The 16,494-nt window shown below is 41.8% G+C and overlaps 2 protein-coding genes across 2 annotated transcripts; both read left to right on the top strand.

The window, feature by feature from the left end:
• Positions 1 to 1,914: 1,914 nt before the first annotated feature.
• LOC4328120 (uncharacterized) lies at positions 1,915 to 7,653 on the top strand. The gene is made up of 8 exons (XM_015769738.3): positions 1,915 to 2,263; positions 2,752 to 2,957; positions 3,073 to 3,463; positions 3,540 to 3,747; positions 4,036 to 4,143; positions 4,273 to 4,389; positions 4,516 to 4,579; positions 6,985 to 7,653. Exons 1-8 carry the CDS (start codon positions 2,028 to 2,030, stop codon positions 7,053 to 7,055), a joined length of 1,401 nt encoding a protein of 466 aa, XP_015625224.1. The 5' UTR covers positions 1,915 to 2,027; the 3' UTR covers positions 7,056 to 7,653.
• A 1,971-nt stretch (positions 7,654 to 9,624) lies between these two features.
• Positions 9,625 to 10,848, top strand: LOC4328119 (glycine-rich protein 2). Its single transcript, XM_015769739.3, has one exon. The coding sequence runs from the start codon at positions 9,727 to 9,729 to the stop codon at positions 10,450 to 10,452; it is 726 nt and encodes a 241-aa protein (XP_015625225.1). The 5' UTR covers positions 9,625 to 9,726; the 3' UTR covers positions 10,453 to 10,848.
• The last annotated feature ends 5,646 nt before the right edge of the window (positions 10,849 to 16,494 follow it).

Genomic DNA, 16,494 nt, shown 5'->3' with positions numbered 1-16,494 from the left:
GACAGTATCCACTACTTTTTGCAGGCAAGTGCCGTTTCGTCTTGTCTCCAATCTCCATGCACCTGGCTGTGGCGCCTAAAACCTGATCTCCAATTCATTTCAGGATCTAAACACAGAGGAGAAAATTATAAGAAGATGTGGAGAGTTTGTTGTGTTACATAAATACAAGATGACTTCATTTCCCTTTTAATAACAAAAAATAGTTGGTGAAGGAAATCTCACCATTGCAAAAAATGATCTTGAAACCCTCCAATTGCTCAACATGATAAATATTAAATTTCCCAAAACCGGTTTTATTAAGACATCCGTATTATATTTTGGGCAAAATGTTTTAATAAACATATTCCAATACAAAGTTCAAATACAACCTTGTCATCTTATATTCTATCTTATCCTTGCGCTGGATTATTGAAAAACTTAATACAATCCCCCGCTAATAATGATATAAAACAGTCCAACTGTTTAGGTCGGGCGTCGACAGCGGCTTATGTCGTTGTTCATCTCCGGCTTCGCCTTAGGATCTTACTCTTCCCACGGCCTTATGCGGTTTGTAGTTGTGTTTGCCTTAGGCTTTTGTGTCTTCTGTGTAAAATTTTTGCCGGTTTCACTTTAGCAAAACGCGCAGTTGTATGTTATTTGGCCCGGTTTTCCTTATAAACAGGGTCACACACTATCTTTCTAATATATTCGGCAATACTCTTGCCGCTTCCACTTAAAAAAGATATAAAACAGTCGATTACATATACACACGTACCTCCATACTGTTGATAATACTCGATGTTGATTGAAAATATGGTTGAAGTGTATATGTACCTAAAAAAAATATCTCATACTACCTTTTTTTTAACACAATTGCTGTTCATAAATTTGGTTAAATGAACAATGTAAGCCTACACAAAGTTTCACGAAACATTTAGGGCTGTTTGGTTGGTTGTCACACTTTGCCACGCCACACTTTAGCCATGCCACAGTTTTTTAGGCATGTGTTTGGTTCGCTGCCGCAATTGTGTTATACCACACTTTCTTAACTTTGGGACCCACATGTCATGCTCTCAAATTTAGAGCTAAGCATGACACACTTGTGGCCAACTATTTCTAAGCCACATTTATGCCACCATGCCACAACTAGCCTAAACTTAGTTATGGCAAGGTTAGGCATCAACCAAACATTTCCTTAGGCAGCATTCGAGAGGGTGAGAGAGAGTGAGTTTGTTTATTTCGTTTTCCGCGCGCACGTTTCCCAAACTATTAAACGGTGCGTTTTTTGCAAAAAAATTCTATAGGAAAGTTGCTTTAAAAAAATCATATTAATCTATTTTTGAAATTTAAAATAGTTAATACTCAATTAATCATGAGCTAATAGCTCACCTCGTTTTGCGTATCTTCCCAATCTCCTCAATCCCCTTCTCCTCAAACACACCCTAAGTGGTTTTACTCAAAATCTAAGGTTTCTTAAAGAAAACCACAATATTTGTGGTTTGCATGACAGATACCCTAAACTTGGTGGTTTATAAATTTTGCTTAATGATAAATGACACTGACATCTTTTTCATTTTTACCTGTATCACATTGTAGGATGAAAACACAAACCATGTCTTCATACTCTTGTTTTCTCAGTGAATTTCAAAAACACTATGCTATGGTCTATTTAGCAGGACTTCCAACTCCTGGAGTTGAGTTTAAAGCGGAGTTGTGGAGCTGAACACCGCTTCACCTTCTTAGTATAGTTTTTCATACCACTTAATCTACTCCAAACCATTTGGTTGAACTTCAGTTTCGAGATAGATGAAGCTGGAACTGAAGCCCTGCCAAACATATGTCTGCATTTGACAAAGATGAATTGTGGATGGGCCGTGATAGGGACTCGAGGCCCATGTAAAGATCTAAACGAAGGATTGGGCCGGAGAAAACCCCGAGCTTTTCTACCCGACCTGCGCCGCCGCGCCGCTCGCCGTCGCTTCCCCCGCGGCGCTTCGGGGCTCCGGCGATCTCTGCTCGAGCTCTGCCGCCGTTGGTCCATCCACGTCATGGGGGGTGGGAGGAAGCGGCGGCGGCGGGACGGCTCGGAGGCGCCGGCGATCCACCCGCGCAACCGCTACGCCGCCGCGGCGCCGGACTTCGCGTCGCTGGCGTCGCTCTACCCGTCCTTCGCCCCCTTCGTCTCCGTCTCCCGGGGAGGCCGCGCCTCCATCGACTTCACCGACTTCGCCGCCACCCGCGAGCTCACGCGCGTCCTCCTCCTCCACGACCACGGCGTCAACTGGTTGGTACTAATTACACTCTCTGGGCTCACTTCCCTGAACCCTAATCCGTCTGTGCTTCTAGTGCATCCCGGTATTGCTCTGCTGAAGAATCACTAGGGTACCACTCAATTCAGCCATCCGCAGCATCGAGCTCAAGCTGTTGCGTCTCATTTGTCATTCTATGAACTGTTGATGCTAGTTGCTACTATCAGGAGTGAGCTTGAGGGAATTTGATTGTTCTAAGTAACTTCAGTAGTTTTTCTGATGATGCTACTATATCAGAAATGGTACTATTGTTGCACTAACAGTTCAAAATTCAAATGGCCTCTCTGAAGAAGTTTTAGCTGCCATGTTTATTTGAAGAGAGAGAATCGTGATGTTCGTTTGTCATGCAAAATATTTACTAGTGCTCAATATGTTATTGGCTAAGTGTCATGCATATGGTTTGTGATCAATATCTTATTTAATCTAATATATGAACATGACATTTGTCGCTAACTACCGTCAGGTGGATTCCGGATGGACAGCTGTGCCCTACTGTGCCAAACAGATCCAATTACATCCACTGGATTGAGGATCTTCTCTCATCAGACCTCATACCACCAATATCCAGTTCAAACAAGACTGTAAGGGGCTTTGACATAGGCACAGGTGCCAATTGCATCTACCCTCTGCTTGGGGCTTCTTTACTAGGCTGGAGCTTTGTTGGATCTGGTATGCTTTAGATCATGTACAATATAAGTTTTGCAAAGCATCAATTAGAGTTTCTTATGTTAGTTGAACTTTTATTTGCATTTCTCTTTTAATCGGATTACCCCTGTGTTTGTAGATGTCACTGATGTTGCCCTTGAATGGGCTAAAAAGAATGTGGAGAGCAATCCACAGCTAGCAGCTCTGGTTGAGATTAGAAATGCAAACAAAATGTCCTGTTCTTCTGAATCTGAAGCAGTTGATGGTGAAGCAGCCAGGGAGAACACTTCGAAGCCAGTGGATGGTGTACTGAGGTCGAAACCATCTATCCTTCTTGGCGTTGTGAAGGATAGTGAGAGCTTTGACTTCTGTATGTGCAATCCTCCTTTCTTTGAAAGTATAGAGGAAGCTGGTCTTAATCCAAAAACTTCATGCGGTGGAACTGCTGAAGAGATGGTTTGTCCTGGTGGTGAACAGGCATTTATAACTCGTATAATTGAAGACAGTGTTTCCCTTAAGAACTCTTTCAGGTGATTCAAATACTAACCTAACATGATAATAGCCTTTTAATTGTCTCTGGGCTCATTGTTCCTTTTATTGTTTTAGGTGGTTTACTTCGATGGTTGGCAGAAAAGCAAATCTAAAAATATTGGTTTCAAAAGTTCGTGAAGCTGGGGTGTCAGTTGTGAAAACTACTGAATTCGTGCAAGGTCAAACAGCTAGATGGGGCCTTGCATGGTCATTCATTGCTCCAAGGAAAATGGTCATTAGATCCAGTACACCTGGAAAAGCCAACTATTCTTTTATGCTTCAAGTTAGTATCACGTCACCTTTTGTCCCTTTGATTCATATTATCATTTACCTCCATAAATTGCACAGCTATTTTTCTTTAGCAACCAAAAGAAAAAGAAATCCAACTCGAATCTTATCTACCATTATGTTTGTATGTTCTTGGACAATACCTGCGCCCTTTCCTCTTATTAATAAAGAGCTAATCAGCCAACTTATATTTATCTGTGAGTTATTGATACTGAGTTTCCACTACTATTGCACCTTCTCAAGCTTCTTCGCTTCAATATCTCATTTACATAATGGCTTTCAGGGCCTTCGACGTGAATATGGTGCATTTCAAGTGCTGAAGTCAGCTGAGAGCTTTTTCCATGCTTCTAATCTATCGTGTAAAACTGATTCTTCATTATTTTCTATTGATGTAAGATTCCTTATTAATCTGCCGCATATTCCTTCTGTCAAATTACACCAGTACACAGACCTTTTTGTTGTTGTACAAATTCTATAGTGTATCGATCTCCAAGAATTGTATGAAATACTCTTCTTTCAGGTTACCTTATCAGATGAGCAGGCTCAGGCTGCAATGTTGCACGATGAATCTGGTTCTGTAGAAGGCAACTCTACAAAGCTTCATAGTGGTGTTACTGGAACATCCTTCCGTATTTCGGTATGCTTAGGATAAATTGAAGTATATTATGTTCATCAGTTACCTAGTTATGTTTTTTTCCTATGAACTTGTCAGTTGTTTCTGTGTATATTTCAAAAAAAAAATCATTGTATTTTTTCCATATAGGTGTTTGAACAAATGCCAGGCACACTCCTAGTCAGAGGTTCATTATTGAACAAAGCACTGTCAGGTAATCGTTGTTCTTCATGTGAATGATATCACATTTATTGTCCAAACATGCAGATACACCTTTGTTGGTTTTCATCAATGCATAACATGCCATTTTCTTGATCTTGTAGTTTTGTGTAAATTTCACTGTATGTTATATTTCAATTGAGTGCATATACCATTGTTGTTGATTTGAGTTCCGAGCTATTTTATTGAGTCTAATGGCATCCCACTTTGCCTCTGGCCTGGCCATTATTTATTTCCATGTGAAACTGACAGTCACGGATGCTTCATCTGTGTGTATAAAAAAACTAAAAAATGGGAACTATTGAGCTATTAAATCATGAATGTGACATGGCAGCAATCCATCCTCTGGGGGCTTGGTCGTTCCCTCTCACTATTGTTCTTCCAGCTATCTTTCCCACCCAATGCAACCAGAGTGATCACCCTCTTGCCAGCAACATCAATTCTCCAGCTACCATCACCTTCATTTGATCTACTCTTCTTTTATCTTGTCAGATATGCCAACAGTGTACTTGATTTTACTGTATGCCTGTAGCCACTGTCCAGCCACGGTCGTGGTGCACTGGTGCCTGGCTACCACCCTCCCTCAACTACCGTTGGCATTGGCACCCTGAAGCTATCATTGGCTCACTGCTGTCCATGCCCCAAAGCTTTCTGTCACCCATCAAACCCATCTTCTTCTGGCATCATGTGTTAATTTGTGTTCCAGAAACCTATTTTGCATCTTAATCAGACTTCGAGTGTATGCCTCAGCCTAGCCTTGTTACCAACGGACAGAGATTTGGAGAGGAGTTGTAAGATTTTGTCCGTTCCTTATGGTAGCAGGGGCAAATTTCAGTATGAACTGACATAAGGTTACTCCATTGGTCAGCTTACTGGTGAAGAAATTTCCAGAGGTAGCCAGATTTATGTTGTCTAGTATATAGGTGCCGAATTCCATGTGATTCAGCAGACACAATGCCTTTGAAATAGCCATCTTCAGGAGAGCATTCAGGTTAAGTGGTGATGAGTGAATCTTTAAGGGTGATGATTTTTAACGAATACAGCATCTGGCGCTTAATCATGGGCACCAACCAGATGGTCTGTGGCCATTCAGAAAATACAAATGTCCACCCTCAAGTTATTTAGCATGCAGCTGGCTGGCATGCGTGGAAAGAGCTGACTTCCACGTTAACCTAGAGATTTGGATAACGTACCAACCAGTTTGTGAAGTCAGAAAGGATGGCATCGAGTCTTAAACACAAGAGTAGCCTGAAATCACTTGAATTCGTGCATCTGCAGGAAACCTCTCCTGCCACTGCTGCAGCATGTTTATGCAGTTCCTTGTTCCAACCCCTGCAGTGATAACCTCTTTTATCTTCCCCTATTGCCATATAACTCCATTCCAGATTCAAGCATGTATAAATCCCCTGATGTCTGTATCATCGGCTATTTGTGTCCTTTTAATTCTATAGGATGCATAAAACACTAAAAGGGCAAGATGGGGAGCTGAAACTTGATTCGTTATCTGTACTAACTCTTGCTATTCAGGATGATTGGCACTTGCTTTTGTAGATGTGAGGTTGTTTTACAGTGCATAAACGCTCAATCATAATGAAATCTGTTGATCGAGTAGAAAATTTTGATCCACCAAATGGTGTCAAATGTACATTGTACAGCACGAGATGGAGAATCCTGTTCATGCCCTCCTCTGCCAAGCTGTGTTGGTCCTATAGTCATGAAACGGTCCTGAGAATTGTCTTGGTTGTCTATCCAGTAAAAGAAGGGTGACAGTAGTACTGATGCCTAGCTGGCTCTAGCATATGAATTGTCACTGGCTCTAGACAGCTGCTAGTGCTAATTCCACGATGGAGACATACTCCTAAATGACACTTGAACGCTAGGGACCATTGACGCATTGAGAGAGTTTGGCTGGTAAGTTTGCAGGAGGCAGAGCCTGTAGATACGGATCATATGGCATGTTGGCATTGAAGCTGCTGCTTTTGTTATTGACTGTCGACTGACCGTCCTTGCAATTGAGGATACAATTATTCAGGTTGTAGAGGGAAGTAAATCAAGCTCTATAGATAGTAGGACAAGCAGACAAGAATCTCTAGCTGATCTTTCTGTTAAATAGAGATTGCTTGTCATATTTCAAACCTGGTTAGGTTATATAATTGCTCTGTTCATCTCTAGTCTATACATGTGCAGCATGAGCATTTAGCTCATTCCCTCAAATTCCAATTGTATTATGTATAACCAATAGTGGTTGCAACTGGATGTGAACCAAACAGAACTTCTGCATGTATGATACTTGTACCAATTGCATGATAGCTCCTCTGGCTTACTAGTACATGCACAAAATTAGAGTTTTTCTTTTATCTCGGTGACAATGACAAAAAAGTACTGTTCTTTTGTTTTCAGGTATCTTCTCATCGACATTCTCACAACTAGAGGACACATTAAAGATGGAATTCCTCAGCAAGGCACGGTAGTTAAAGGCCATCATTAGGGACTTAATCATGAACCCTAATCAGCCTAATGTTTGGCAATCATGAGGCAGCCATGGACCATGGCCTTGGCCGGTAGCCACAGAGATCACAGGTGCTGAGCTGTGATGAAAAGCTGCTTCCGCTGCAGGAATTCTTGTCGCCCATCTTTTGCTTGCTGGTGTGGGCATTCACCCCTGGACAAGCAAGCTATACGCTGTCACGGTGCTTGGTTACAAGTAACGTTAAATGTTTTTTTTTTTTTTGGCGGGGAAAGTAACGTTAAATGTTGCCTTCGCTGCTTATCCGAAATTGGAAAACGACTCGCCGTGTGAGATTCTTCCTTTTCCAGATTCTGCAGTGACACCCACAATGAAGAACTGCTTTTGTGTCACTGGCTGTGAGATGTTTGTAGATGCCTGAAGCTGTGCTCAAAATATCCGTAGAAATACACTGCATGGTCTGTACTGGATGTCTGGATGATTGTATACCAACCGTCTCTTGCAAGTTGCAACAGCTGTGTTCATTGCCTCTCAATTCTGTGATGAACTGGGTGTTAACTGTAAACTTCTATGGTATCGATGTGAGAAAAGTTCAAGGTTTAGGCTGATGGTCTTTAAGAGTGTTTTTGTGCCTTTGAGGCGATATATTTTCCATGTTTGCTGCTCTTTCGCTTTGTGACGAAACAAGTTTAAATCACGAGAAAGAAATTTAAGGGCTTGAAAACATATTCCATTTTTGCTGCTCTTTTGCTTTGTGACGAGACAAGTCAAAATCACCAGGCAAAGGAAATTTAAGGACTTGAAAACATAAATATCAAGGTGAAAACATCTTCTTAAAAGCTTGTATAAGCATTGTCTGGAGTAGATACGGCGACGAGGGTCCGCGTTTGGAGACCCAAGTACCCAACAGTTTTTTACTAGTGAGAAAAAATTGTTATATCCATATGGTATAGTAATGAGGAGTATTGGATATACTCTACGGGTTTATTCTTTAGCCATCCACACCCACTAATCCATGGTTAAAAAAACCGTATGCATAGAAAAACTGCCAATAGTTATCATCTGTAGCATAAAACTCCTTCGGCTTTGCTAAAATTATGTCGACATATTTCTAGGCTAAATACAGTCAGTTTGTCGATCTACCATCTAATTTTCTTCACGATTCATGTAAAGTACATCTGATAAGCTAATCGAACAACTTGCTCCTAAGTTGGTGACTCCTTTTTGCTTTGCGTGACACGTGTTGGTCATCAAAGAATGCAATTAGTCTATTTACACAGTAATTACACATGTGTAATTTAGAAACTTACATATGTAATTTTGGTACTTACATTATAAATACACTAAAATTACATATGTAATTTCGAGATTTACATTGTAAATGCACTAAAATTACATATATATTTTAGAAACTTACAATATAAATACATGCCGACTATTTTTTGGTGAAAAATATGGCGCCATAAATATAGCTACTCCCAACTCCTTTAACCTGTCTCTTCGGGGACATTCGATAAAACTCCTTTAACCTCTCAACCTCTTCCCTAGTCTGTTGTATGGCATTATCATTTAATTTCTTGATTTTGGAATGTAGTTGTTTGGTCTGTTTATTTGCTAACTTTGATGTTAAAATCATTGTATACCTGACATTATGATGTTAATGGATGATTGCTAATCATTTGACTATAGTGTAAATTGCAAGTGCTCAAAGTGTCACGTGTATCGGTACCCGGCAGGTCAATGACAGACCTAGGTCATGAGCCACTTAGGCCATGGGTCGGACCTAGGCCTAAAACCCCATATAAACCATGCATTTTCACAAATGTAAAAAGACATGTCTTGGCTCAACATGCATTGAGTTAGCCTAAGACCTTGGTTAAACCTGAGTCCGACCTGCAACGGGTAGTTATTGCCCGCACATATACAGTATAGAGAGAATCTTGTACCTACGGATAGGTGGGATTGCGATTTTCTAACATGGAGTCAGAAGGACATGGTAATTGACATGTGAGCCTCACCGTTCACGGATCCATATATCAGTGACTATGTGGGAGGATACTGTTTCGAATAGGTATGGTTGGAGATGATACGGGGTAAGAAAACCCAGCGGTAACCGGTATTGTATCCATTGCACCTCTAAACTGGAGTAGTAGGCATGAAACTCTGTTACGTGGTGGTACACGCTGACGCAACACACGAGCGTACGCACATAATCACGCACGCAATGAATCACAAAAATCACGGCCCAACCCGCGAGCATTGACGCGCGTAGCCACCGCATCCAATCCCACCACCACCCTCTCCATGGCCCCACCCGTCAGACTGCCACCCTCGCGCGGGGCCCATCCCCACTGACAGCTGGGCCGTCAGCCCACACGTGCGAGTCACGGGCCCACGCGTCGGTGTCCGAACCAAGGCCCACTCCCCCACGACCGTCCAGATCCCGGTCGCGCGATCACGGCCGTCCGATCAACCCCCATCCCGCGAGTCGTCTCCCCCCCCTCTCGGCTCGAGTTCCTCGTATACCACGCCGCCGCCTATAAATAGAGTCTCCCAAGGAAACAGATAAGATCGGGCACACGCGTAGCGAGACGAGGGGAAAAAAAAATCAATCAAACCCTAATCAGATCAGGGAGAGGCGAGGGCTAGGGTTTCGACTCCTCGGCGGGCGATCCATGGCGGCGGCGGCGAGGCATCGGGGGACGGTGAAGTGGTTCAACGACACCAAGGGGTTCGGCTTCATCTCCCCCGACGACGGCAGCGAGGATCTCTTCGTCCACCAGTCCTCCATCAAGGCCGACGGCTTCCGCTCCCTCGCCGAGGGCGAGCAGGTCGAGTTCGCCATCTCCGAGAGCGAGGACGGCCGCACCAAGGCCGTCGACGTCACCGGCCCCGACGGATCCTTCGTCAAGGGCGGCGCCGGCGGCGGCGGCGGTGGCGGGGGAGGCTTCGGATCGCGCGGTGGGGGCGGATCTGGCGGTGGCGGCCGCAGCTATGGCGGTAGCTGGGGCGGGGGGAGGAGATCCGGCGGTGGTGGACCCGGTGGGGGCTGCTTCAAGTGTGGGGAGTCTGGCCACATGGCCAGGGACTGCTTCAACGGCGGCGGTGTCGGCGTTGGTGGAGGCGGTGGCGGCGGCGGCGGCGCTGGTGGTGGCTGCTTCAAGTGCGGCGAGATGGGCCACATGGCTAGGGACTGCTTCAACAGCGGTGGTGGTGGAGGTGGTGGTGGTGGCGGCGGCGGCGGCGGCGCCTGCTACAACTGCGGCGAGACCGGCCACCTCGCGAGGGACTGCTACAACGGCGGCGGTGGAGGCGGAGGCGGGCGATTCGGCGGTGGAGGCGACCGCTCCTGCTACAACTGCGGCGAGGCTGGACACATCGCCCGCGACTGCCACAAGTGATGGATTCACAACACCATCTCCCCCCCCCCTCCTCTTAGATCTCGCCTAAATCTTCATCACTCCTAAGTCGAATTATTGCTTTAGTTTTGCCGCCGATCTGGGTCACATGGAGAGCGCGTTGCCTGCTATAAAGGAACCGCTTGCCTTTTGTTTTTACCTCTTTTTCTTTTTTTGCTATTGGGATTTCGGTTTAGTTTTAACTTCTGCTGCTGCTGCTCGTGTGATGATGCTTTTGCTGCTATGAGTTGGTCTGGTCCTCTGGTTCAGGTTAAGAAGACGTGATGTCTGGATTGGTTTTGTGTGTTGGGCGAGGAGATTGACAAAATCTCTCTCCTTTTTGTGGTTTCCCCGAGATGAAAAAGATGATTATTGTCGGTTACTCTATAATTTTTACCACCTTGTCGATTCCATCATCAGCATATGATCAATATTCTCTCTGTCCTGGATGCTTGCATGATACTGCTAACAATACCACAGATTTGCTGCCAATTACTCCTAATAATGATGGTACTTGTATACATGATAGTACTACTAATGATCTTGGTTGCTTGACTTGATTAGAATCAATAAGATGTTGCATCCAGCTTGATCTTGGTTGCTTGACTTGATTAGGATCAATAAGATGTTGCATTCATCCTGTTTGTGTACAACAGTGACTTTTTTTTTTTTTGAGACAATCCATTATATGCCACTGAGTTTGTCATAGCTCTACGATTTGCCACTGTCTTTGTCACGTTCTATAATATACCATCGACTTTTACTTAACTTCTATGATTTACCATCGCCGTCCAGATAGTCTCCGTTAGTACTGTACAATTTTGTCCAAATGACCAAAATACCCCTGGGATAAAACTTCCAAAATGTGGACAAAAATTCCGAAATACCATATTATAAACATAAGATTGTAAACATTCAAAATTTGTCCAAAAACTTAAAGTCTGACATTTCAGAATTTTTATCCAAAATTTGAAAGTTTTTGTCTCAGGGGTATTTTGGTCATTTGGATGAAAGTGTACAGTACTAACGGAGACTAACCGGATGGCGGTGGTAAATCGTAGAAGTTAAGCAAAAATCGATGGCATATTATAGAACGTGACAAAGTCAGTGGTAAATTGTAGACCTATGACAAACTCAGTGGCATACAATGGATTATCTTTGGCATACAATGGATTATCTTTTTTTTTTGTTTTCTGAGTAGTTAGGGAGGAGAGTAGTACTACAGTACAGGAGTAGTAGCTTTGCTGCATCTGGGAATCTGGGGGGTGACACTATTGTCAGTTCCCTGAGCCTTGGGTGTCATGTTGTGTCTGGTGTTGTTTTGGATTTCTTTTGTTGGCTAGTAGGAGTAGCTTTGTTGTCCTTGATCTGGTGGTGATCTCGGATCATGGTGTATCCAGTTTAGCTCCATCCTTAAGCAACAATCACTGTAGTTCATCAATGGTACTACTAGTACAAAAGAAGATCCATGGTTGATGGATTTAAGCAAAGAAGAATTATTCTTGTTGACCAAATCGGACTCTGCTGCGTGCATCATCTCCCTTAATGCATCATCATGAATACAATCCAATGTTAAGATGTACTAACCGGTAGCAAAATTACAGTAGTGCCATTTTGCCATCTACTAGTACAGTAGTAGTACTAAGGGCACCCGCAATGATTATCTATATACTATCTACAAGATATCTATGTCAGCATTTTTTTCTACTTAAAAGAGATTAAATAAAGAGAGATAGCAAAGCTATCTACTAACGAGAAAAACGAGGCAATGGATTAGAGAGCTATAGATACCCATGTAGACATACTATTAAGGAGGTTTATTATTAATCTAGTCTATTGCTGAGATGTAGATGTGTTATAGAGAGCAACTTACTTTACTATTGCGGTTGTTCTAATGTTGTGGGTGGGCAGCGGCTGGATTTATTGCAGGACTTGTCTGGTACTCCTATCCATGCCTGTTTTAGTTAACCAAAAAGATTGATTGTACTACTAGTGTCATTTTGATGGTTTGGGCCAAAATTGTTTACTGCTGGAATTGTTGATTTGCCACACATGGTCTAACATGGTGACATTTAGGATCCAAAATGTTTCATTATTTAAGCCGTGGCAGAAGGTGACATTTATGATCCAAAATTATTCATTATTTAAGCCGTGGCAGAAGCTCGGAGTGATTTTAATTTTTTTGATTCAGTAGTTCCGCAGGTAGTCCACTTGGCCTGGTAGCCAGACAAAAGGTATCCGTTAATATTTAAATCCTGAATTAACAACAATAATAACCTTGTGGGTAAAGCCTCAGGGGCTGTTTGGTTGGTGGTCTCGGTTTACCACACCAAACCTTAGGCGTGTCACAATTTTTCAGGCTAGTGTTTGGTTGCGTGCCGCAGTTGAGTCAATCCATATTTTATTAGCACATTGGCCCACGCGTCATACTCTCATTTGCTAGCTAAAGTTTGTCATAGTTGTGGCCAACAAATTATTGGTCACACTTTGTGTGGCTTGCCACAGTTATGGCAAATCGAGTTATGACAAAGTTAGACTCCATCCAAAACATCCACTCAGTTTTCTGATCAAAAGAAGAAAGCATGGGAGTTGAAACTTGAAAGCTGCATAGTTTGATGTGCTAATCAGCAATTACTCCAGATTATTGTTTTTGTTTTGACAGCAGTAGGGGGTGGAGTGGACAGTAGGCAGGCAAGAAGGCATGTGTTCATATGCCCAACAGTTCAGTTGATGGGATCCAAAAGCGAAGACAGGCAGCAGATGCAGCAGTAGACGAGTGTACGTTTATTTTACTCCTCTACCAGTAGTAGCACGAGTAGTACTGGAGGAGAAAGAGAAGTTTTTTTTTAATTTTTTATTTTTTCTAAAATAATCTTTGGGGTGGCTGTGTGGGGGGTGGTGGTGCGTGTCAGAGAGACATGTGCGGATACCTGAAGGCAGCAGCAGCCATGGGACCCTTTCCTATCTGTCACTCTGTCAGAGACACTCCCTCTCTCCTGCTTTTGTTGCCGTCGTCTCATCCTTTCCTTTGCTCCAAGGCCGGCCAGCCCTCCACATGGACACTCTCTCTTCTGATCATCAGCATCTGCACTCACTGTCCCTGGTGCCACATCCATCCTCACAGGAGCAGTCCTGCCATTGCCACGTCCATCTCTCTATCTTGCACCCAGGGTTTCGCTTGACTACGTTGACTTACAATCAAGGTTTACCAAACCGTAAGGATTTCGTGATTATTACTTGCGGTAACTCTCTCTAGTGGAGTATATATCACAATAACTGCGTGATTTTTATGGTGACTGCCAAATCATAGGATGACGGTAACCCTATCTAAAACAGTTTGGTAAACCCTACTCACAATAACTTTTTATTAAAAGGTAGAGCATTGAGAAACTTTACCAAAAAGCCATCCTCTTTCGCCAAATTTCTGTAATACTCCCTCTGTCTCAAAATATAAGTGATTTTGACTATAGGATGACGGTAACCACATCTAAAACGGTTTGCTGCTCACAATAAATGTTTATCAAAAGGTAGAGCATTGAGAAACTTCACCAAAAGTCATCCTCTCTCTCCAAATTTCTGTAATAGGAGTATTTTCTTATGTGGTATCAAAACAATACAAAGGGAGTAATTCTTATATTTTGATATTCCATAGGATTGCACTGACATGCCATTCTACTTATGTGTTTTTCATTTTTTAAATTCTCGTGTTTTAAATGTTCATATAAGATCCATCAAATTGGGCCAGGATTGTTTGGAACAAGAAATATAATGGCAAAATTATTCTGACATACCTTCATTTCGTTGGAATTTTAACATGAGCTCATTACCTCTTAGTATTCTATTATTGTCCTTTGACAAGTCCAATGCACACCAAGGTCCTTTTTGAACAGATTTTTATGTGGATTGTTGAGGCAGATTGCTTGATTAGCGTGTTAAATCAATGTTTTTATGAAAGAAACTTTGTCCTAGGAGAAATTAACAATGCAATATGAGAAATTATTTTTGATAAGTTTTTCTAGAAGCGTTTACCAAATAACCTAGGACAAAAATCTGGAAAATAAAAAGGAAAACAGATAAAATGTGGCCTACCTTTCCGTCTCTATTGTCTTCTGCATATATGTTACTAGAAAGTTGCAAATATTTTCCTACAAGAATCATATGTACTCCCTCCGTACCATAATAAGCGTAGTTGTGAGTTTCAGTGTCCAACATTGACCATCCGTATTATTTGAAATATTTTTATGATTAGTATTTTTATTATTTTTAGATGATAAAATATGAATAGTATTTTATGCGCGACTTAACTTTAAAAATCTTTCATAAATTTTTCAAATAAAACGGACGGTCAAACGTTGGACACAGAAACTTATCACTGCACTTATAATGGGACGGAGGGAGTACTATTTTGCGTAACCATCCAAACATATTTACCTCAGCATTCATTTGTTTTTAAATCCTATATTATTGCATACTCTGATGATATATTCTTATCCCTTTTTTGCTTCATTTTGAGAGTACTGTATGTCAAACAAGTCATAAAACACAGAAACTTTACAGGGACTAGTTTCAGATTCCGGAGGATGTAGAAAATTCTCCGCGTCGTAAAAGAATCCTACGCCCCAAATGAGCTCTAAAACTTAGGCTGAACAAATTTGCAAACGAAAAATAATTTACAAATAAAACTTTTATATACGTGTTCTTAACGATCTAAAAGAAAAGGCTGAAAAATAAACTTCGATGAAAAAACCATAAAATCAACTCCAAATTTAAGGTTCGAAAATTAAATTTTAGCTGATAAGTATAAGCGAAAAAATAGAGCTGTTAGTAATTTTACAGTTAGATTAGATTCGGCAAGATTAAATTCTCCGCGTTGTAAATTCTGTAATATTTTCCGCGTTGTGGACGAAAGAAGGCAATGATTCGGGATGGAGGGATGGCGCACCTATAGAGGGGGTAGCTTGTCTTTTTGTGTTGCGCGTAAGCATAATTTTTGTGGCGAATCGTATCGTTGTGGAGCTTTTTTTGAACAGCGAGATCGATATGGATGCTGAATGTCATCATCATTATCCTTGTGAATTGAATGATTCTCGCCGAAGGAGCCAACAGATTATATTCTCGCTCATATACTGTAATCCTGATCGCAGCTCAACTGGTGGTTTACCTTTATACTCCTATGTATGATTCCCCTGCCTATTGCTGTGGGGAGAATTTACTATTTGCTGTGGGCTAGTACGACCGTGGATACTCCTATATATGTATATGTATTCCTGTGCTAGTTGAGTGCTAATTAAGCTAAACTTTGTCATAGTTGTAGCATCTATGTAGAAATTAAACCCACTAGCTATAGACTTGACTTGTTTTCAATGTGGATTTTAGAATCAATAAGGTTCTCAAAAAAAAATGATTCACGTATCATCGACTCAAAATTAGATAACTTAGAATCTAAATACTATTGTGCCTGTGGTCCGTTCTTCATTCTCTTCTGGTTAAGATTCAAATTTTATCTCAATTTCTGTTAGCACGTGTTTTTTAATCTGTTAAACGATGTGTCTATTATATATATATATAAAGTTTGTATAATAATTAAACTTAATTAATCATATACCGATGACTTTTCCTTTAAAAAAATATACCGATGACTTTTTCATCTACCTTGCGTGTTCTGATTTCATCTTCATCTTTATCTATCTTTTGTCAAAATCTACTCACTTCAGTGCTTCATCTTCCCCATGATATAAAAGATTTTAACGAATGTGATAGTATTATGAATATACTAGTGTAGATTGAGCGGGTTTTACACGTGGAGGCGGGAGGAGCATAGAGGAGTTGTTTGTCGTTAGGTACGAAAGAGGGGGGGGGGGGGGGGTGCAGGCCTGACCTGGCGGGGGGAAGAAAAGGCAGCAGCAACAATGGCCCTGTTTGGATGCTTCACGCTAGGATTAAAGTGCTCCAAAATTTTATTATTCAAGAGTATTAAACATAGATTACTGACAAAACTTATTTTATAACTTTTAGTCTATTTTGCGAGATTAATCTAACGAGATA

The sequence above is a fragment of the Oryza sativa genome, chromosome 2, assembly GCF_034140825.1.
Source record: "Oryza sativa Japonica Group chromosome 2, ASM3414082v1".
Taxonomy (NCBI): Eukaryota; Viridiplantae; Streptophyta; class Magnoliopsida; order Poales; family Poaceae; genus Oryza; species Oryza sativa.
This window is presented reverse-complemented; position numbering and strand designations above follow the sequence as displayed.

Excerpts from the sequence above, each read along its gene's own strand:
- LOC4328120 (XM_015769738.3), top strand. The coding sequence starts at position 2,028 with ATGGGGGGTGGGAGGAAGCGGCGGCGGCGGGACGGCTCGGAGGCGCCG. Across the intron at positions 2,264-2,751 it reads CACGACCACGGCGTCAACTG|GTGGATTCCGGATGGACAGC; the intron begins GTTGGTACTAAT and ends AACTACCGTCAG. Across the intron at positions 3,464-3,539 it reads TCCCTTAAGAACTCTTTCAG|GTGGTTTACTTCGATGGTTG; the intron begins GTGATTCAAATA and ends TTATTGTTTTAG.
- LOC4328119 (XM_015769739.3), top strand. The coding sequence starts at position 9,727 with ATGGCGGCGGCGGCGAGGCATCGGGGGACGGTGAAGTGGTTCAACGAC.